General features: G+C 43.8%; 1 protein-coding gene across 1 annotated transcript in view; it reads right to left on the reverse strand.

Moving 5' to 3' along the window:
- Positions 1-1,586: 1,586 nt before the first annotated feature.
- The window catches only part of poln (polymerase (DNA directed) nu), a 68,847-nt gene continuing 48,561 nt past the window's right edge, over positions 1,587-21,872 (reverse strand). Inside the window, exons 18-23 of the mRNA XM_075451864.1 lie at positions 17,708-17,839; positions 8,119-8,229; positions 6,634-6,712; positions 6,097-6,164; positions 2,286-2,347; positions 1,587-2,140 (exon numbers count right to left, since the gene is read on the reverse strand). Of these exons, the coding sequence (XP_075307979.1) occupies positions 2,054-2,140; positions 2,286-2,347; positions 6,097-6,164; positions 6,634-6,712; positions 8,119-8,229; positions 17,708-17,839 (539 nt within the window). The 3' untranslated portion in view covers positions 1,587-2,053. The remainder of the gene's footprint in view (positions 2,141-2,285; positions 2,348-6,096; positions 6,165-6,633; positions 6,713-8,118; positions 8,230-17,707; positions 17,840-21,872) is intronic.

A 21,872-nucleotide genomic window follows, 5' to 3' on the forward strand; every position in this document is an offset into this window, starting at 1 on the left:
CACTAAATTGAATACATCGCAGTATGAAAAAACACACTTGTGACCTTGCATGTCTCATCTAAAAGATATTTACCTGCATAAAATGTTTTTTTCTGCATTAAAATCAGCAGAATTTGAGACATGAACTGTTTCTCCTGTGATTTCGCTGCTGAAGTTAAACGATGTTCAAGCCGAGCATGAAGCAGCCAATCATCCAATCATTTAAGAACAGTTTTATACGTTTTACCTCCAGCCAGTCCACGAGTGCCCACTTCAATTCCCCTCCCACCTTGCAGAGGAGGAGAGGCCTTGCACTCTTCAACCACCAAACAATGAAAGAATTAAGGGGCAGATTTCCATAATACTGTCCGTCTGGCTCTGGCTCCGAGCCGCTCTGGTGAGAAAAGCTCCTCTGAAATCGACAAACGGAGAGTGGAAAAGCTCGAGGCCCATTCAGCTGAGACTGAAAGGGAACTACAGGAATGCAACGACAAATAAAAGAGGGAAGTTTTTGCTCGTTAATCCGCATGCTGCTTTAACAAGCGACGGCTCAAACAATTAGCAGCCGACACGAAATGACGCTTCGGATTCATAACTGGGGTTTGTTTAAAAATGCCTCGAGGCAGATGCAGATTCTGCCTTCATCAAATTAAAATCAGTTTGATCCATAAAGCACATTTAAAACAGTTGACCAAAGGGCCGCGCAGGACGCAACTCAAATGAGAAAACTGGATTAAAAAGCAAAAAAAGACGACACAAAGTAACGTCTAACGCGAAAAAACTTCCTCTCAAAGTAAGAATTAAACAATAAAAACGCTTAAAAGTGTTCAAAATACTCAAATTGGTAAATGCAGTTTAAGGCAAAGAAGAACTAAAATGTCTTTGGTTGTGTTTTAAAGCTGCTGTCGCCACAGAGGGAACATTTAAAGGTACGATCTACCTTATCAGAGCAGTTTCTAAGAGGACCTAAGAGTTCTGGAGTCAGAGTAAAGACAAGAGTTCTGAAGTATATTCACGTGTAAGGCGTTAAAAAAAAAAACATACGGAAGATTTAGCTTTGTGGGTTTAAGGCGTTTTAATGACAGGGCAACATAAAAGGGGCAAAGGGAGCCTTGCTGAGGCCGCCAATCAGGAGGAAGCTCGGTCAGCGTGCCTGAAAGTCGGTGAATGTGTGTTTCTGAAGGCTGCGTACGAGCATCTGTGGAATGTGTGTGTGAGACACACTAACAATATAAAAGGGTGAGCGAGCACATAAAGGATGAACCGGATGAGATCACCTGCTTTGAGTCAATGAAAGGTGAAGTTTATTAGGAAAAGAAAGCACCGAGGCTTCACCGCGGCGCCTGTAAACGCCGATGTCTCTCATCGTTAATCAACCATTAAGAGTCTCTGGGATTACTCTGCCGTCTCGTTTGCGCGCCTCTCGTTAAGTCATCGGCTCCGCCGATGCTAAAACGCAGCATGCTAATTAGCTCGAGAAGGCCAGGTGTGCTTAAGTGGAAACAGGTGAGAAAGGTCAGCAGATGCAGGAGCTTTATTCAGCATTAAGGAGGCATAAAAACAACAGAAACGTGGATGTTGTTGGTACTAAACTTAGTATGCGAACATAGCAACAGAAAATCGTGTAAACCAATGAATAGCCAGCCCTCTAAAACACGGAACTTCACCTCAGCAACAAAGCAGAGAAAACGCTTCTTTTCTCCTAACGAGGGAGTGAAAACAGACGAGGAGGAGGACGAGGAATCTCTTTTTTTTTTTTACAGGATGGAGAGATGGGAAAAAAAAAAAAAAAGAACTGGTACAATCCAGTCTCTGGCTCCTGCCGTTGCCCGAGGATACGGATGGAGCGAGGAGCTGCAGCTGCCTGGTTTCCATAGTGATGTGGATGCAGGACAAAGTGGAGAGAGGAAGGGGGGAGGGAGCAGAGACTATCTGAAATTAAACGAGAGCTCAGAAGGTTTAGAGCACACCGAGAGGAAGAGGAAAAATGATGACGGTGGCACAAAAAAAAAAAGGTGGGTTTGATTTGATGGAAAGGCGTGGGGGTGGAGGTGCCGGCGGAGGAGGACGAATCTCAAGAAGGAGGAGACAAAAGGGGGGTGTTGAGCTCAGACATGGATCCCCAGGACTTGCCACTGGAGACTGCCACCTTCAGGGGGACCTGGGAAACACGCAGAAGAAGAAAAAAGAAGGCGTCTTTGTGGACGTGTGACGCACAGAAACCACCGCTCACTCTTTTCTGCGCGAACCCGTGAAGAAATGTTCTTATGTTCAACAAACGAGAACAATCAAAGCGCTTCACTCACTTTAAGATGAACTCCAAGATGGTCGATGTGCTGGAGGGACTCCATGGTGCTTCTCACCAGAGCTGCACGCAGACACATGCAAACACATGCAGACACATGCAAACACATGCAGACACATGGAGACAGGAACATGTTAAACTCAGAATATAATTAAGATATATAAAAGACACATAAAGCTCTTAATGACCGAGCTCCATCATATCTTAAAGATCTCACAGTTAGATATTTTCCCAACAGAGCACTTTGCTCTCAGACTGCAGGTTTACTTGAGGTTCCCAGAGTTTCTAAAAGCAGAATGAGAGGCAGAGACTTCAGTTATCAGGCCCCTCTCTGTGGGACCAGCTGCCAGTTTGGGAGGCGGAGCCTTCAGTTATCAGGCCCCGCTGTGGAACCAGCTGCCAGTTTGGGAGGCGGAGCCTTCAGTTATCAGGCCCCTCTCTGTGGAACCAGCTGCCAGTTTGGGAGGCAGAGCCTTCAGTTATCAGGCCCCTCTCTGTGGAACCAGCTGCCAGTTTGGGAGGCGGAGCCTTCAGTTATCAGGCCCCTCACTGTGGAAGCAGCTGCCAGTTTGGGAGGCAGAGCCTTCAGTTATCAGGCCTCTCTCTGTGGAACCAGCTGCCAGTTTGGGAGGCGGAGCCTTCAGTTATCAGGCCCCGTTGTGGAACCAGCTGCCAGTTTGGGAGGCGGAGCCTTCAGTTATCAGGCCCCTCTCTGTGGAACCAGCTGCCAGTTTGGGAGGCGGAGCCTTCAGTTATCAGGCCCCTCTCTGTGGAACCAGCTGCCAGTTTGGGAGGCGGAGCCTTCAGTTATCAGGCCCCGCTGTGGAACCAGCTGCCAGTTTGGGAGGCGGAGCCTTCAGTTATCAGGCCCCTCTCTGTGGAACCAGCTGCCAGTTTGGGAGGCAGAGCCTTTAGTTATCAGGCCTCTCTCTGTGGAACCAGCTGCCAGTTTGGGAGGCAGAGCCTTCAGTTATCAGGCCTCTCTCTGTGGAACCAGCTGCCAGTTTGGGAGGCAGAGCCTTCAGTTATCAGGCCTCTCTCTGTGGAACCAGCTGCCAGTTTGGGAGGCAGAGCCTTCAGTTATCAGGCCCCTCTCTGTGGAACCAGCTGCCAGTTTGGGAGGCAGGGCCTTCAGTTATCAGGCCCCTCTCTGTGGAACCAGCTGCCAGTTTGGGAGGCAGAGACTTCAGTTATCAGGCCCCTCTCTGTGGAACCAGATGCCAGTTTGGGAGGCAGAGCCTTCAGTTATCAGGCCCCTCTCCTGTGGAACCAGCTGCCAGTTTGGGAGGCAGAGCCTTCAGTTATCAGGCCCCTCTCCTGTGGAACCAGCTGCCAGTTTGGGAGGCAGAGCCTTCAGTTATCAGGCACCACTCTGTGGAACCAGCTGCCAGATTGGGAGGCAGAGCCTTCAGTTATCAGGCCCCTCTCCTGTGGAACCAGCTGCCAGTTTGGGAGGCAGAGCCTTCAGTTATCAGGCCCCTCTCTGTGGAACCAGCTGCCCAGTTTGGGAGGCAGAGCCTTCAGTTATCAGGCCCCTCTCTGTGGAACCAGCTGCCAGTTTGGGAGGCAGAGCCTTCAGTTATCAGGCCCCTCTCTGTGGAACCAGCTGCCAGTTTGGGAGGCAGAGCCTTCAGTTATCAGGCCCCTCTCTGTGGAACCAGCTGCCAGTTTGGGAGGCAGAGACTTCAGTTATCAGGCCCCTCTCCTGTGGAACCAGCTGCCAGTTTGGGAGGCGGAGCCTTCAGTTATCAGGCCCCTCTCCTGTGGAACCAGCTGCCAGTTTGGGAGGCGGAGCCTTCAGTTATCAGGCCCCTCTCCTGTGGAACCAGCTGCCAGTTTGGGAGGCAGAGTCTTCAGTTATCAGGCCTCTCTCTGTGGAACCAGCTGCCAGTTTGGGAGGCAGAGCCTTCAGTTATCAGGCCCCTCTGTGGAACCAGCTGCCAGTTTGGGAGGCAGAGCCTTCAGTTATCAGGCCCCACTCTTGTGGAACCAGCTGCCAGTAAATGTCCGGGAAGCAGACACCCTTTCCACCTTTAAGACCAGGCTTAAAACTTTCCTTTCTGATAAAGCTTATAGTTAGGGATGGCTCAGGTGATCCTGAAACATCCCATAGTTAAGCTGCTATAGGCCCAGCCTGCTGGGGGGTCTCATCTGTCACACCTTTCCTCACTTTACTCTCTTTTTCCCCCGTTTAATTTCTCAAATGATATTATGTATATGTGACATTATTGTGGTCATTAACTGGTGTTTCCCTGTTCCAACAGATATCCTTTGAATGGTGTTACAGTGGGTTTTTCCCTCTTTTCTGTCTTCTCAAACCCCAGCTGGTGGAGGCGGATGGCCACCCTTCCTGAGTCTGGTTCTGCCAGAGGTTTCTTCCTGTTCAAAGGGAGTCGTTCCTCTCCACAGTCGCCTCAGGCACGCTCAGGACGGGAGATTGGACTGAAGACAAGTTTCGGTGCAATCTGTTGGTTTCCTTAGCGAGGAAAATGTTTTTGAATTGGCTCTATATGAATGAATTGGATTACTTTGAAAATAATTATGATTACAATGAATTGAGTTTGAATTGGACTTTATTATTTAAGTGCCTTGGGATGACATTTGTTGTATTTGGCGCTATATAAATAAAACTGAATTGAATTGAACATACCTCAGTGGTAAACTGTATGCTGCAGCCTTTGTAAAGCATCCATAATTTAACCAAAACAGGTGAGCTCGTGCAATCTGAAAGTATTACATCACAGTGGCTTAAGCCATCGCACATTTCTTTATATTTTGCCAAAAAAAAACACCTGGTAAACATGTGCAGGATTCATTGAAACATGTGCAAACATGAATATAAAAACACAATAAAAGGCAGAAACAGAGTTAGTTCAGTTCTGAGCAGCTTTAAAGTGAATATTCGGTCTGAGCTCCTTTATCCTCCAGCACAGCCTGAACCCTCTCAGACGAGCTTTCTGTCCTGTCTTTAAGGAGTCTTCAGGAATAGTTCTCCAGGCTTCTTGAAGGACATCCCAAAGCTCTTCTTTGGATGTGGGCTGCCTTTTGTTCCGTTCTCTGCCAACATGACCCCACACTGCTTCAGTAATGTTGAGCTCCGGGCTCTGGGGAGGATTCATCCCTCCATCAGACCTGCTGCCACTGATTTTCAGCCCACTTCTTGTGTCCTTTGGCACAGCTCAGCCTTTTCTCCCTGTTTCCCTTCCTTAAGAACGGCTTCTTGACAGCCACCCTTCCATGGAGCCCATTTCTGATGAGGCTTGGGCCAACAGCAGATGGATCAGCTGAAGGTTCAGATGCATCTCTCAGCTCCTGTGTCAGGTCTTTGCTGGATGTTTTCCTCTTTCTTAAGGACATCACTTTCAGATCCTGTTCATCTGCTGCAGATAGTTCTTTTAGGCCTCAAATTTCCACCGTTGCCAAGTTTTCAACTAATAGCTGTTTGGAGATCAGCTTGTTGCTGCAAAAAAATACTATTTTATGTCTCTCAAACTGTTATCTTTGACACTTTTTGGGATTTTTTTTAATCTTTGTGACAGACTGCCGGTGAAAACGATACCATTTAAATTGTTTCTTTATGGTGTGTAGACACAAAACTGGTTAATTCCTCGAGTTAGGAGCCTTTTTTTTTTTTAATGTTTGAATGATTCAGAGTTAACACTTTTTTCCTCTGAAAATGGACTGTAACTAGAAAAGACCTTGAGAAGCCTGGTGAAATACCGCTGAACTTTAAAAGATTACAAGAAAGCCTGGCAGCTTCAAAGCAAAAATAACAGCATGTGCAATGTGTTTGTGTGCCTTTGTTCATTTACCTGCAAACTGTTCAACCTGCGAGTCCTCCACCTCATAAAGAAGCTCATCATGAAGCTGGGCGAGGAGCCTGCGGCGACACAGACACTCAGGTTCACACCGAAGCTTCCCACTGCTGTTAGAAGCCACCGATTGTTTCAGCTCCATCATCGAGCCACGGCGAACGCTTCAGCTCAGTCGTGTTTACTTTGCACGCTGCTCTCCTCACATATGCGTCTAATTCTTGCATGTTCTGGCTCGTGCTTCGAAGTGTGTTTACTCGAGCTGAATGTTTGGCAGCAGAAATCATCGGGGGTCCAAATCATCACAACAAATCGAGTTGGCTGTCAAACCAACGAGCGCCGCTTATGTGTTCTGACTCAAATCAGCTCGTCTGCATAAATAAAGCGAGGCCGCATCTCGTCTGGGTAGATTTAGAGTGTAAAAAGTGAATGTAAGGTTTGTAACATAGGCTCCTTAATGGCAAAATAACATTAGAGTCAAGCTGTCTACATGATACCTGCAGTTTGGGACTGTTGTGTCATGTTTGATGTTTGTACCTGGCAGACAGAGAGCTGGAGGAAGAGACCAGGCTGAAGATTCTGATCATGGCCATCTTACAGAGATCAGCGGCAGAACCTGCACTTACAGATAAAAAACACGCTTCTTTTAGACGATAAAATCGAGTGGGAGAGCATTAAAACCCTGCAGGTAAAAAAAAACTGGGTCAATGAATGGATGATCGTGAAAACTGTAACGTGGAAAAGAACAAAAACTAAAATGTTTTCGCTAAAAAGTTATCATGAAAAAAGAAAATTGCGGGGTGGGTCGGTGGCGTAGTGGGTTGAGCAGGCGCCCCATGTAGAGGCTACAGTCCTCACTGCAGCTGGCCCCTGTTCGAGTCCCGCACCGGACAGCCCTTTGCTGCATGTCATTCCCCCTCTCTCTACCCCCTGCTTCCTGTCTTTCTTCAACTATCCTGTCCATTAAAGGCATAAAAGCCCCAAAAAAAATCATAAAAAAAAGAAAATCATGGAGACTCTGCTCATTCATAATGACACAAGCTGAACACTGCAGCCCGAGTCAGACCTGCTGACACTCCTGAAATGCATATGTGCTCATGTGATCTGAGCCAACCTCTTAAGGATGGATTAACTGGATAATTATGGTAAATGATCCGCACCTTTTCAGCTTACAAAGAGCTTCTTTAAAGCGTTTCTCAGTTATCTAGTCTCACAGAGCCTCTGATTATATACATTTTTACCTCCAATCACACACCCTGTGAGCACCTCCAGGACCCTGTGGAGGTTTGGGGTCTTTCCCAACAACACCTTTAACAAATGAAGGGACTCTTTATGCAACAAGCCATCACCAAAGCTATTAAAAACCCTGTTTTAACTATTCTTTCACAGTGAAAAGTCTGAGAGGGTTGGTGAGGGCTGTGAGAGTAAAAACACTAAAGATCATTTCTAAAGAGCTTCACAATGTTCTCGGCTGGTGGTAACAAAGGCTGCACACTGAGGACACTGCTCCTGATATAAAAAGGTACAAAAATGCTCATATTCTAGCCACAGTCTGTCTGAAGGACTATTCTGTGTACAAAGAGAGCCAAAGCAGAGCTTTTTAGGAATGCAGAGCGTCTGTTCATCCCACCAACTGTGAAACACGGTGGAGGTTATATCATGCTGTGCTCGAGCCAGAGATCGCCAAGTCATTTTAGAACAAAACGTGTTATCAACTGAGAAAGTGGACCTTTCCAAACAGACCAGCAACAAGTTTTGGCCTAAACTCCATGAAGAAACATCTGGAGATTAGCAGACCCGCTAACTTTAAAGGGGTTGAGCATACAGCAGTGAAAGAGTTGCAAATATTACCGGAACACAAGAAATGTTTCAAAGCTTTCAGATCACAGTCCCGAGTATATTTCCTGAATTTTTATTCATTCTGTTCATAATAACTTAATTAAAAACTGTTGAAGTTTGATATTTTGTTTGCAGAAATGGTTCATTTGTGTTTACGCCTGAACATATTCATAAGAAACCTACCCTGGACAACAAAGTTGACGGCCTGCCTCTCAGCCTGCATGCGGACGCTCCAGTCTGGGGAGTCGATGTTGGGGATGTTCCTCCGACGGCCCATGATAGATAACACATAACCTACACAAAAACAACTACTCTTAGCACAATATCTGCATGCACTGTACGATAAACAGCATGTCGATCTAACTTAAAGGAATAGTTCGGTAAAAGAGTGATGGTCGGGCGCATGTGGCGTTCGCTGAACCGCCATTTGAGGTTCGAGTTGGTTTAGATGGCGAGAAGTTGCTACTGTTTTGTCCCTGCTCTCAGTAGCTGTTAGCTCGGCTCCTCCAACAGCTGATACCAACTACTCATAAACCGTCACAGGGTCCAGGGGGAGTGGTTCAGAGGCAACCCAAATGTGGAAGGAAGCAGCAGCGCAGAAGTGCTTGTTGAAACGCACTAAACAATAAGTAAACTCCAGAAATAAGATGCTAAATAAAGGAAACATGAGAACAGAAAAGCCTGAGCAAAGGAGTGGGGAGAATAAAGAGTCCAGGTGATGATAGTAAGACAAGGACTGAGATAAACCGAGAGGAAAATGTCCTGAGGAAGTGGATGTGTGGAAAACCAGACCTGAAACCACGGATAATGTAAGCAAAGCAAGAACATAGAACCAAAAAGACTGAACGATTAAACCACAAAAAGATTAGAAACTCAAAGGACGGAAAAGCAGAACACACACACACACACAAAAAAAACACATAAATATGTCACGATCCCAGCTTAAAGGGGAACTCTGGGGCATTTGAAGCGCAATCCCATTGCTAGAGGTTGTCAAATACTGACAGTAGGACACAGACTGGTGCAAATCGGCGCTCCCTGTGCGGAGATTGCACTGTTTGCGCAGCCTGTCATGCTAGCCAAATACGTGGTGGCGAAGGGGCAAATAATAAACCTTCCACGTAAAACAACAACTTGCACACTGCAGAAACGTCACACCACTTTATAAACCATCCGACAATAAAGTCACAAGCCTTACCATCAAAACCATATGCATGGTTCTCACATTACTGGCATGGGGACGTTACAAAACAACTTTATAAACAGCATGTAACTCACCGGCTGGTTGTAGGCTCGCGCATGTGAAAGCCCAAAAGAGTCAATGGATGATAATCCCATATGCAAAACAATTATCTTCTCTAGAAAAAAACTGCGTTCAAGTATTTAAAACATTACAACAATATTACTGGGCATGTATTACTGGGCATGTATTGTTGTAATGTTTTAAATACTTGAACGCAGTTTTTCTAGAGAAGATAATTGCTTTATGGGAGTATCGTCCATCGACTCTTTTGGGCTTTCACATGCGCGAACATACCGACAACCGGTAAGTGACAGGCTGCGCAAACAGCGCAATCGCCGCACAGGGAGCGTCGATTTGTCAGTATTTGACAACCTCTAGCAATGGGATTGCGCTTCAAATATACCGGAGTTCCCCTTTAAAAAACCCAAACTATCCCTTTAAGCTGGTATCTTATCAGGACACGCTCACAGGGCTCTGTTTCCTCTGAAGCATCAGACAAATAACCTGAATGGGATCAAATAAAGAGAGAAAATAGGGCCAAGTGATTGTGAGGTCTGACTTTTTTCTGGAGAACGACTTTGTGATGCAAATGTATTACTCTTTTGAACACATATTGTTTTGAGAAGCAAAACGCTTTATTTTTTAAGCCCCAGCCAACTAGCCGGACTACTTTCATCAACACCAAAACGAGGCTGGAACTCGGCTCACAGGACGCAGCAGGGGGTAAGAAAATGTTCATAAATTTTATTGCTAATATGGGATGTCATACAGCTTCATGTCAAAAGAGGCAAACTATCCCTTTAAAACATGTACTTGATGTGTAAATAAAGAGAATTCTGGTCCAAAACAAAGAGAAACTCTCAGTCACAAAACCCTAAAGACTTAAAAGGACTTTAGGATCGTTTGGTGTTTTATTCAACTGTGGACGCGAGTGCTTCCCAGCCTTATGGGGGACTATCATCCACACACGTGTGCGATGAATACAACAACATCCATCAACCCCGGTGTCCAAAGAGCTCACATGGAAAAGCAAAGAGAGATACACTCGTGGAATCCCAAAAACACACAAAGGATGACAACACAAGAATGCCTACTTCATGATACACGTATGCCAGTACATTCCACCATCTGCACAATAGAGCGGGCTTTACAGCTAAATCCCTCCAGTAGCCCTTACTATGAGCTAAGCCAGCCGGGGCACGAAACCCGAATGACCCTCCATCACGCACACAACGCATAAGAAACGAGAGCAACCAACACAAACCCTCCAGTCTTTGTGAGCTGACCTGTGACCCACGCATGTGACCTTTTCACCAGGAATGTGATCTTTGTTTAGGGGCCCGATGACAGCGACGTGCCATGTGCATTGTGTCAGTGACGCATCACACCGGCAGCGTTTCAGTGTATAAACAGGTACGGCCTCCGGTCTAATGGAAACGGAGGGTTTTTCCCACATCTGATGCAGCGACACGAAGCTGCGAAGGTCGAGATCTTTGGATTTCAGGCTGTTTTCGATATAAAAAAACAATGGGCCTCATGCAAGAACCGTTCGTACGCACAGATTTGTTCTTAAATCGTCCGTATCAGTGATTTAAGAGAATTTGCGCATTCACCAATCTTTTCGTATTTTACGTCTTCTTTCAGGTACAAACAGAATTTACAGAGTGATCCAGACCTATCGTAGGAGTTTCGTAAAATAGTCCGCTGCTAATCGAATCAAGTTAGCTTGACTAACGGATTGTATATTTGATTACTTTGAAGCAATCATAAGTAAATATATACATTGTACCTCATAATTATGCTGACATTATTCTGTTTAACTTAAATTATGCACTAATTGAAGGTTAATTTAACTCTGTATATAACAAAGTTAATGGGAAGCGTAACCAGCGGCTGACTTGCTACTTTTGGATGCCTTAGAGCGTCAGGCTCTTGGAAGAGAGCGTGTGTTCCGAGACCGTGTAGCTATCCTGCGGAGACAGATGAATGGCTGACATCGCGATTTAGGCGTCGTGGGCCCAACTAGACAAAACACTGATGAAAGAAGGTTCCCACCTGATGACCCCAATGATATGTTGGTCAGCACTGCTCACTGGTCTATATAGGGAGTATAGGGAATTATTCACTGAGTCTGGTCCACTTTTTTTCCCTTTAGCACAAGTTTCTTGTGTTTACCTTGAATGCCAAGGACTGTGCTGCTGCAAATATGCAGCTTTCTCGAGCCACAACTCCAGAGAGAAACACGACATTCAAACCCAATTCCACCCAGCAACACACACATATACGCATCAAAGCACCCGTGCTGTTGTGGAGCGCACTGAGCTGAAGGCCAGGTGGGTGTGTCTCGATACAGCGGGGGGGGGGGGGCAAACTTTTCTATAGCCCAGGAAAATCTGGCATGCTGCGTTTTGCACAATATTGCCATGAACGAGGGTCTCCTACTACCTGAACCAGCCCAGGCAGACCAGAAGGTGTGGTGCCAGAAGACCCCCCCCATAGACCACCCCATCAAAGTGCCATCATGATGAGGCAACAACTGATCGCACGGCTTTAGTTGCAGTCATCGAGCGCCTTTTTAAGCCATTTTCATATCAAACCATTTCTTCTTTATTTCGGTGACATTACGAACAGGTGACACTGAATTAACAGCACTCCTAATTGCTTGACAGATTTTCCTTTTTGGATCTCTGAAAGCAGAACTTTAATCTCAGAGCCCGTAAAGTGGTTCTTTTTTGCGCCTTGATGCCGTTTTCATGACTCAACACTTCCTGGCACAGGAGAGAGGAAGCACAGCTCCTAATATGGTATAATTTAGGGCGTGGAGTATGCAAATCTACTATCCTCGTGCACGCACGGGTGGCATTCATCATTTACGCAGGTCGTTTACACACTTTTTCTGAAGTTAAGCGCGTTTGTTGAATCTGACGTGGCGTGTTCGTACGAAAAAAGAAAGAGAAATTTAGAATAAAAATACGAAAATGTTCTTGCATGAGGTCCATTGTTCTGAAGGGGGGGAGTAAAAGCAGCTGTCGCCTCACAGCTCGCCATTTTGTGCCAAAATCTGTCTGAGATTCGTGGAAATATGGAGCAGAATATTGCGAAAAGAAAGTGATTCACCGCATCCACTTCACCAACTCTAAACTAGCCAAGATATATCCCAATATTAGAGATACATGTAATAGATGCAATTTATCTCCAGCTAACATGACACACATGTTTTGGTCTTGTCCTTGTCTCCATGATTATTGGACTAATGTTTTCCACCATATGTCCAAATTTCTCAATTTTACATTGCCACCAAGTGCAGAAATTGCTGTCTTTGGGATAAAATCATGAGAAGTTCACAAAATGGGCAAAGAACATTATTGCTTTTACATCCCTACTTGCGAGGAGAAGAATCCTAATGGGCTGGAAATCACCACGTGCCCCTACAACATCCACATGGCTTAAAGACCTCATGATGTTTCTTAGTCTCGAAAAAATTAAATACAATATAAGAGGGGATCCTGAGAAATTTGAGTTAACCGGGAACTCGGCACTAGAATACATACATAACTTAAAAACACTTGAAGATCCTTAAGCATTGATAGAGCATAATCTGACCCTACTATTTCTACTGTTTTTGTTTTTGTTTTTATTTTTGGTGCTGCTGTCTCATATGTGCCCAGTTAGAGGATGTCTATATGTTTGTTTTTTTCCCCCTCTTGATTGTATGTTGATTGGTAGTGTAAAGGAAATGTGTATATGCATCTCTGAATGTAGCTTATTTAACCAAATTGTTACATACACGTTTTATTGTATGTAGTGAGGAGGGCAGGGCAGGTTGGGGGGATTGAAAGGGTTCGTTTAAAAGAAAAAAAAGAAAATTGAAGCTTTCAATGTTAATTGTAATTTTTATATGTGAAATCAATAAACATATCTTTAAAAAAAAAAAGAATATTGTGAAAAGGTTCAGGGCGTCTGGGGAAATCTCGGTGTGTCCATCCGCTGCTGGATGACCTTCAAGCCCTTAAAGTGCACTGCATGAGAAACCGTCACGCCACCACGATCGATGCAGCCACACGGGCTCAGGAGGAGCTCAGAGAACCATTTTAACTCCACACGGTCCACCTCTGCACCCAGATATGTAACCTGAGGCTGCATCAGACGAGGAGGGAGCCAGATATCAGCTCTGAGCAGGAACACGGCCCAGTTCTCCGGACACCGGCTCACCTCAGATGGACAGAAAGACAGTGGACACGAGTCCACGTTTCAGCTGCTTCTGGGAAACACTGACGAGAAAGAGCATCCAGGCTGTTATCAGAGAAAGGTTCAAAGCCGGCGTCTGTGATGGTTGTGGGGGGGTTTTACCCAGAATGGTGGTTTTATCTCATTTTAAAATATGTAAACCCTTCAAAATATTCCAGTTTTTGTCCCTCTTTTCGCCCCGTTTCAGATACCAACTATCAGGGGCTCAGCACTGCAACACTTTCCCAGCGAGCTCAGATTACAGAAGAGCGTTTTATCCATCGGCTTTATTTCTGTTGTGCGATTTGTTCCTCAAAGAGCTTCTTCCGTCCGGCCCTCAGAGTTAGGAGACCTCTGTAACTGAAATTCAGGAAATTTCACATAAAAAAGGAGATAAAAACAGAGGAGCATCAAAATTCTATGAATTCAACAGAAGTACACAAGTGCCAAAACTGGATGGTTTAAAACTATGTTGGGCTAGGCACCTGGCTCAGGAGATTCCAGAAAATGATTGGTAAAAATCTATGTGCATCACGGTACTGTTACTCACGTGAAACACAATCACAGATATTAAATAGATCCTACTGGACTCCTAGCCTGATTAACATCGACTTTCAAATCTCTTCGAGATTCTGGTCTGACCAAGACAATAACGAATACGATTCGAAATGGCCTGGTCAACCCGCCTCCCTCGGGTTGCTACTGGTTGTGGCCAGAAAAGGCTGTGCCTAAGCTTAAGCCAATCACACCACTCTTTCCTCTGAAGTATGATTTAGCTACCAGCGGGGCTAACTGGTAGATTAAACTCTTACCAAAGCCAGTAGGGAGCAAGGCGAAAACGTCTTTCCTGTCAAGAAACGATTCAAGGGCTGTTCTTTGCTCGATTTTTAACGAGACTCTCCCGTCGAACACTTTCATTACAGCATCTACAGCAGTGTCAAAAGCTTGACGCTGCTCCATGTTGATATTGAATGAAGCGCTTCCGTGTACAATCCATGGGTTGAGTGGCAGTTCAACCACGTCACTACCTTGAACACGCCTCTACCCTGGGCCGTTGGCGCTGCTCAAAGTTGATTGCTTCCCGACAAAGTGGGTGGAGTTCCCCTGCCAGGGGGAACTCGAATCAACCTGAACAAGCAATTTGCCTGAGGTAGTGTAGCAGAGCCGAAGGTGTTGCGTCACTGCGAGGGCGGAGCCTGGGTACTGGACTCCCTCCAAATTGGCAAGACTGAAACTTAGAAATAGTGATATATGTTGGAGATGTAATAGAAAGGTGGGAACTCTGGTGCACATGTCATATGAGTGTGACAAAACTAGTGACATGTGGAATGCAATAATTTTCTTCTTGAATGAGATGTTTGGTACGCACTTGACCAAAAACCCTTCGTTGTGGCTTTTGGGACGGCTTCCAAATAATATTCAAATGTCAAAACGCCGAAAATCACGGTGTCGTTTAGCTATGATACCAGGGTGCAGGATAACTTTACGCCACTGGAAATCTCCCATCTTGTCCACTTTTAAGGAGTGGATAGAGGTTCTAAGCTCAATGGCAAGCTATGAGCGTGTCACCTATAGAGTGGCTGGGAGGGAAGATCTATTTAATGAAGTATGGGGCCCATTCCAGACCAACTGCTGGATATGGAAGGATGACACTACCTACCTCTGCATATATATATATATATATATATATATATATATTATTTATTTATTTTTTCAGGTACAGGGTATGTATGCTATGTAGGCTTCCTAGGGTGTTGTGTTTTTGTGTTTTTGTTTTGTTGATCTAGGTTTTGTGTTGTAAGTCTGGCTTCATGTGTATGTTGTTGCTGGACTGTAGTTTTGTTTTTTTGTTTTATTTATCTGTTTTTATTCTGTTTTAATCTGCATCTCGGCTGGATTACAGCAACGCTCTTTATCTTGGAGTCAGCCAGTCCTCCCTCGCACGTCTCCAGTTGGTCCAAAATGCTGCCGCTCGCCTCCTAACTGGAACACATTACTCCCATTTTAGCCTCCCTCCAATGGCTGCCTGTGCATTTTAGAGTCCATTTTAAGATTCTTTTATTTGTTTTTAAATCTTTAAACGGACTCTTACCTCTCTGAGCTGCTCCATCCTTATGCTCCTGCCCGGTGCCTCAGGTCAGCTGATCAGCTGCTCCTGGAGGTACCGAGGGCTAAACGGAGGCTCAGAGGAGATGGAGATGAAACTCTGTTTCTGTTATTGTTTATTATTGTTTTTAGATTGTTCTTATATTTTATGCCTTATATTTCGTGTTCTTACTCATGTACAGCACTTTGTTTCAGCCACGGCCGTTTTAAAGGGCTTTATAAATAAAGTTGAGTTGAGTTGTTTGTTTGTAAAGAAAAAAAAAGACTGGTCAGATACTGAAAAAGAATACATTGTTTTCTATTCTTACCATGTAACTGTAATAATGTAACAGTTTTTTGCATCTCTCTGAAAAAAACATCAATAAAAAAAAATTTTAAAAAAGGAGACCTCTGTGATCTGCTCGCAGCATTTTATGACAACGCTTCGAGTAGGAAGCCGCCTCCGGAGGAAGGAGACGAGTGAAAAACATCCACTGCTCTGACATAACGACGTCTGCAACAAAACAAGGTCGTTTGTCCGACACTTGATGAGACTAATGCTGGTTTTCCAGGCCTCAGAAAGCGTGCCGAGCGAACACCGTGACGCATCTGCTGCTGATTCATTTCAATGCGTTGTCATTGGCGACACAAAGCTGAAATACGAGTTCAGATTGACGGCTATCGACTGAGATCTGAAGTCAAACGGTGTGTTTTGGTGCATTCTGACGTGATCCCGCTGCCCGGCTCGTGTGCAACGTGGGTTAAAGTGCAGACCGGACACTCTTCTGTGTGAGCGTGGCCAAGTCTCAGGTGTGCTGCGTTGGCACTTCAGTCCGGATATAAATAAAGGGTCCCGTCTGAGCCATCAGACCCTTCACGTCCTGCACGTCCTGCCTCCCCCCCCAACCCCCACAAGTATTGACCCGTGGTAGTTTGTCTTATTTCTGCCAGTGCAGGCACATCTTCTTCATCTTCAGCCGAACGCAGATTCACAGAGACGTGGGCGTTAGTGTGGAAGAAACTCAAAGTTTGCAGGAAAAGCCAAAAGAGCAGATCTGGAACCAGACTCACACTTTGCTTTGTTATACTTGTAATTAACTGCTGTTTTTCTCAATTTAACTTTTTCTCTGACCTTAAAGGGGAAGTTCCTTTTTTTTTTTAAACCTGGACCTAATTTCTGGCATAAAATACGTTCATCTACTCACCGATAACAGTTTGGTGAAAGTCGGCGTCCTTATTTAGATCACTGGAGATCCGCGTATATCCATAATATTAATATTAATACCCAGTAGTATGATGACACTTTTATCTTATTCGATTTTGTTGTATTTTATTGCTTTCACTGTTATTTTATTGTTTATACTTATTCTTCTCTTTATTTATTACCTGCTGTAAAGCACTTTGGTACATCGTAAGGATTGTCTGTAAAGGGCTGAATAAATAAAGTGCATTTACATATAACGGGAGAGAACACAGCAGAGACAATACAGCCTCTAAATAAGGCTTTATCTGTCTTTATTTCACCAATACTTTAAGACCAATGAATGAATGTTAGCTCAGAGCTGCCGTGTTGCTGTTATCGGGGGGCTTAAGGAAGCTTTCGACACACGCGTCTACTTGGATGACGTCATCGCCGCTGCAGCACAGCTCATTCACTCGGCTAACTTCACACGGAGTTTGCTGCTGCTAGTTTTGTGCAACAATGCAGGATATTTATCAGATTTTGACGACGTGGACGACGACTTTGAGTACGATCATTCGTCTTAAAGTCTGGCCCAGTATGAACCTTCCAGACCCCTCAGCTCATCTGAATCCGGTCTTCTATCAGTTCCCAGAGTCAGAACCAGACATGGAGGAGCTGCATTCAGCTTCTATGCTCCACATGTCTGGAACAAACTCCCAGAAAGCCTCAGATCAGCTGAAACACTCAGTGTGTTTAAGTCCAGGCTGAAGACACACCTATTTCCAGCTGAATAAAGCTCCAAATCTGAAGCTTGAGTTTCCAAACTTAATCACATTTTAACTCCTGATTTTATCTATTGTTCTTATTTATTTCTTTTTTGTTTAAAATTTAAATCATGCTTTTTATTTTCTTTCTTTTATTTAATGTCTCTGTAAAGCACTTTGAATGGTCTTGTAATCTAAAATAAAATCCGAAGCTGTTAAAAGCTCGTTAACCTTCTGGGAAACCCAACGGGAACCTGAGTGTGAGTGGACCTTGTTTGTGGCTCTGCTGGATGGTTCTCTGGACGAAGGCCTGGACGTCTCTGTAAGTCTGGAGGAAGCTGCTCTGGAACCGGCTGGCCTGTTCAGCGCTCACCCCCAAGATCCCCGACAGCCGCTCACGACCTGCAGGGAGTAACATTTCATGGGAAGGAGGAAAACATTAAGACGCCGTACAGATAGAATTTAGGGATTTTTAAAAGTTGTGCAGTTTAGATTACAGCTTCCCAGTGATTTCAATGTTAAACATGCATGATGCAAACATCCTGGGAAGTTTTGGTTGTTTTTTTGCTCTTTTTCACAATCTTAAGCTTTTGTTTTGCCACTTGTCTTTGTGGATGTATATAATCCCTTATGTTCACCTCCGACAGCCCAGATTTGTATTTTTTGTTAGTTCTATTGTGGCTTTGACTTCAGGGCTACCTCTGGACTTTCACATTGAATGAATCCAGGACAGTTCTTTCACATTATATCCATTAATTATTGCACAAGCTTGCTTTCAGTTGTATTTTATTGTTTTTTTTGCTCTTGTTCACAATCTTAAGCTTTTGTTTTGCCACTTCTTGTCTTTGTGGATGTATATAATCCCTTATGTTCACCTTCGACAGCCCAGATTTGTATTTTTTATTAGTTCTATTGTGGCTTTGACTTCAGGGCTACCTCTGGATGTTCTGGATGTACAGATTAAAACAATAAAACTGCTATTATTGAATATTGTTACCTACGTATGAGACAAATATACCTGCAGCATGCATCGAGCTTACAAATGACCCCCAGAGAATAAAAATGCAGCAAAGCCACCTTTATAGAGACAGAAGAGGCCAGACGAGGAGAGTTTAAAGGGGGTTGAATGAGCAGGACAGACGGCACCAGAGGGTCAAAGAGATGAAGAGGGAAAACAAACAGTGAGAGATTGAAGAGGACAAGATAAAAGGAACAAGGGCTCGGATCAAGGCGAGACCACGAGGGTTCGGATTTGTTTGTGTAAACACAAGATGAAGCTGAGAGCACAGAGACTTAATGTGCTCTCACAGGAGGAGGAAGCGCCCGTGGCAGGATGAGTCGTGGTTTGAATTTGTAAATGACTTGATAAATAAATGATTATTTCAATAAGTTAAGGCAAAGCTACTTAAACGTTATTCAGATTTGTGTTAATACCCCCTAATTTTAGTCTTTCAGAGTGTTTTATGGGCTCAGTTTCTCACCTGATGGCTGATTTATTAGGAAATTATGACATTTTTAACTTGTACAAAGAGAATAAAACTCATATATAAATAGATTTAAGGGATATAAACAGAGGTAAAATGGAAAGATAATTAACCAGCTAAATTCAGACATAAATACATGAACTATCCTTGATTAAATTAATATAAGAAATAGAAAATTAAATGGAAAAGTCAGTAAATAAGTGTATTAATACAAAGTTAAATGAATCCAGGTCAGTTCTTTCACATTATATCCATTAATTATTGCACAAGCTTGCTTTCAGTTGCATTACTTGTCGTATAAACCTATTCATCGAAGTATATCCTTGTATATATTTTGGATTGTGGCAGTTTCGGTCCTCCGTATGATGAATCACTAACATGATTTAACTAAAACACTCCCCTTGGACTCTAAAACTGAGAGAACAGGGAACAGACGGAAGCCAAATACCATCAAGCATAAGACGATATATGCAGACATGGGCAGTAAACGGGTGATATATTTCAAGGAAAATGCAATTTGAGGCATTAAGCCTGTTTATCCATCTTAAAACATGCCTGGAGTTTAAGTTTAATGGATAGTTGTTGGATGGATAATGGCTGATAATTAAATTAAGAAAATATATTGATTAAATCACTGTAACTCTGGCCAGTTCAGTGAATTAGATCATTTAAAGGGGCCATGACTTTGATTTCTATTTTAAAGGTCTGTTTTTATGTTGTAAAGAGGACAATAAAGTCTCATAATTACTAAAATGTCCAACTATAGCAGGCTTTGTTATCCGAAAGTAAGCTGAAGAATGAAAGAGGCCTTCATATAGTGACTTTATGTTCAGTTAAAAGCCTTAAAAGAGATAAGCAAACATGAGAGAATAATCTGGTTTCTGTGGATGGAACGGAGCACCATCTCTGGATGTGTTGCACGTTTGCGTGTGCGAAGCCCGACATTCCTGCTGAATGAGGTCAGCACATGAAGTGAACTTTGACCTTCCTTAACAACGCTCCCTGTGCGGCTCCTTTCGTTCTGCCGTCAGTCTTTGCTCCTTTCAGTTGGCCCTGTCTCATCTTTCCACTGCTGCAAACCAACTCTCCTCCTTTCTTTGCCGCTTTTCTTGGCTCTATATACATATATAGATATATGTAGATCTGCAGCTGATTTAAATCTCTTATATTTAATAGGCTGCCAATCAGCTCTTTTGTCACATTTTTTCCTGCATCGTTGTTTGTCCCTCTTACTTGTTGACCTATTTGTTTGCGTATGGGTCCACAGGCCCGTTGTGCCCCTCCTCCCCGGCTTGATTGTCTCTCAGAGAAAGCTTCCCTCAGTGTTCGGTAACCTCAGCAACGCATCTTTCCATTTAGAGCGTAGACGGGCCGCGCTGTTCGGGACCACCTCACATTCATTGCCTCATTTCTCTCGCAGCCCAACCTCCTCTTTACTCCTCCCCCTGTTCCCCTACATCACTATATGTGTGTGTGAGCGTAACTGCTGTGCTGAAACCTTCATCATCACTTTGAAAGCGTCAAATTTAGTTAAACTCCTGGAGGCAAACTCAGTCCAAAGGGAGCCCAGTTCCCAGGAAGCAGATTTGGACTAGGGATGTAAACGGTTAATCGACTATCGATTAATTGTCGATAAGAATTTACTCGACTAAATTAAATTAATTGTCGACTAATTGAACATTGTAATCCAACTTGGAAGCACGCTACGAAAATAAGAAGGCTAAGCTAAAAACATGTTTGTCCGCGGCTAATGTGGCTCTGACGGGGTCAGCTCTATGTTCCCACGGCCCATTGGTCCCACATTGCTAAGAATTTTAACATTATTTTTTAGGCCCATTGGTCTAAAATTTTTAATTTTAATGAAAGTTTTCACTAATCTTTATTGTCACTTAGCACAGTGAGGGAGGCCCATACAGAATTTTTATGTGGGGTCTGCATATATCCAATAAATAAATTTTATTTTATGGCAGCTTACCACCGGGTCATGAATGACACTGGTCAAGTGCGCCAGTGGCAGTAGTATTAGTAGTACCAGTGCAGTTGTAGGTGTTTTTCTACTTTTGGAAATGAAGCTAAAAAAACAGCTGAGGAAAAAAATAAATAAATAAATAAATTTTAAAAAAAGGTTAGCATGTGCAGGCCAAATGTCTTTACACCTTTTTCGCTATAAGTTTACTAAAAAATGTGAGAACATGGAGTTGTGGGACCATTGGGCTGTGGGAACATAGACACGCTCCCACTCTGACAACGGATTGTTGGACAGCACTGACAACAGAAAGTTACATCACGATTACTCGCCACTGTATTGAAAACGACTGGCAGGTAAAGTCAGCAGTCCTTCTTACGGAGAGCATCATTTATTTTGTTAAACTACATAAATGCCATTATCTGCACAGTATCCTAACTGGTACAATAAAACATCAATTGTGCAATATAACATGCATTTTTATTCAGTAAATAAGTAATATTTAGCTTTTTATGTGAGAGACACTATTGATCCCGTGAGAAATTTACATTCTCAGGAAAAAAGCCGCTTATCAGTTAATCGATCGATAATGTCAATCAACTTCTGATTTATGAATTAATCGATAATTTGCATCCCTAATTTGGACGTAAATGACATTCATCAGGGTGACTGCCTGCTGTTACAGCTGCTTAAATCAAACGTAGAGTTTCCTATTTTTCTCTTTCCTATGGCTCAGCGCTCCTCTTACTGTTTTCATATTCTCGATCATGCCTCGGTTAGGTTGGCAGATGACGCATCATTTTCACTGTTCACTCAAACCTGAACAAATGATCCTGAAATAAGTCCCAACCAGGACTCTTTATATGGCTGTTCACCCCCAAAGCAACACTTATACTTGGTGTTTGAGCCACGGATCGAGTGTTGGAACACCAAACAAAAGCAGTTCAGTGTAGATCCATCAGTTTTGCTCACCAGCTGTGATCTC

Source organism: Odontesthes bonariensis, chromosome 19, assembly GCF_027942865.1.
Source record: "Odontesthes bonariensis isolate fOdoBon6 chromosome 19, fOdoBon6.hap1, whole genome shotgun sequence".
NCBI classification, from domain to species: domain Eukaryota; kingdom Metazoa; phylum Chordata; class Actinopteri; order Atheriniformes; family Atherinopsidae; genus Odontesthes; species Odontesthes bonariensis.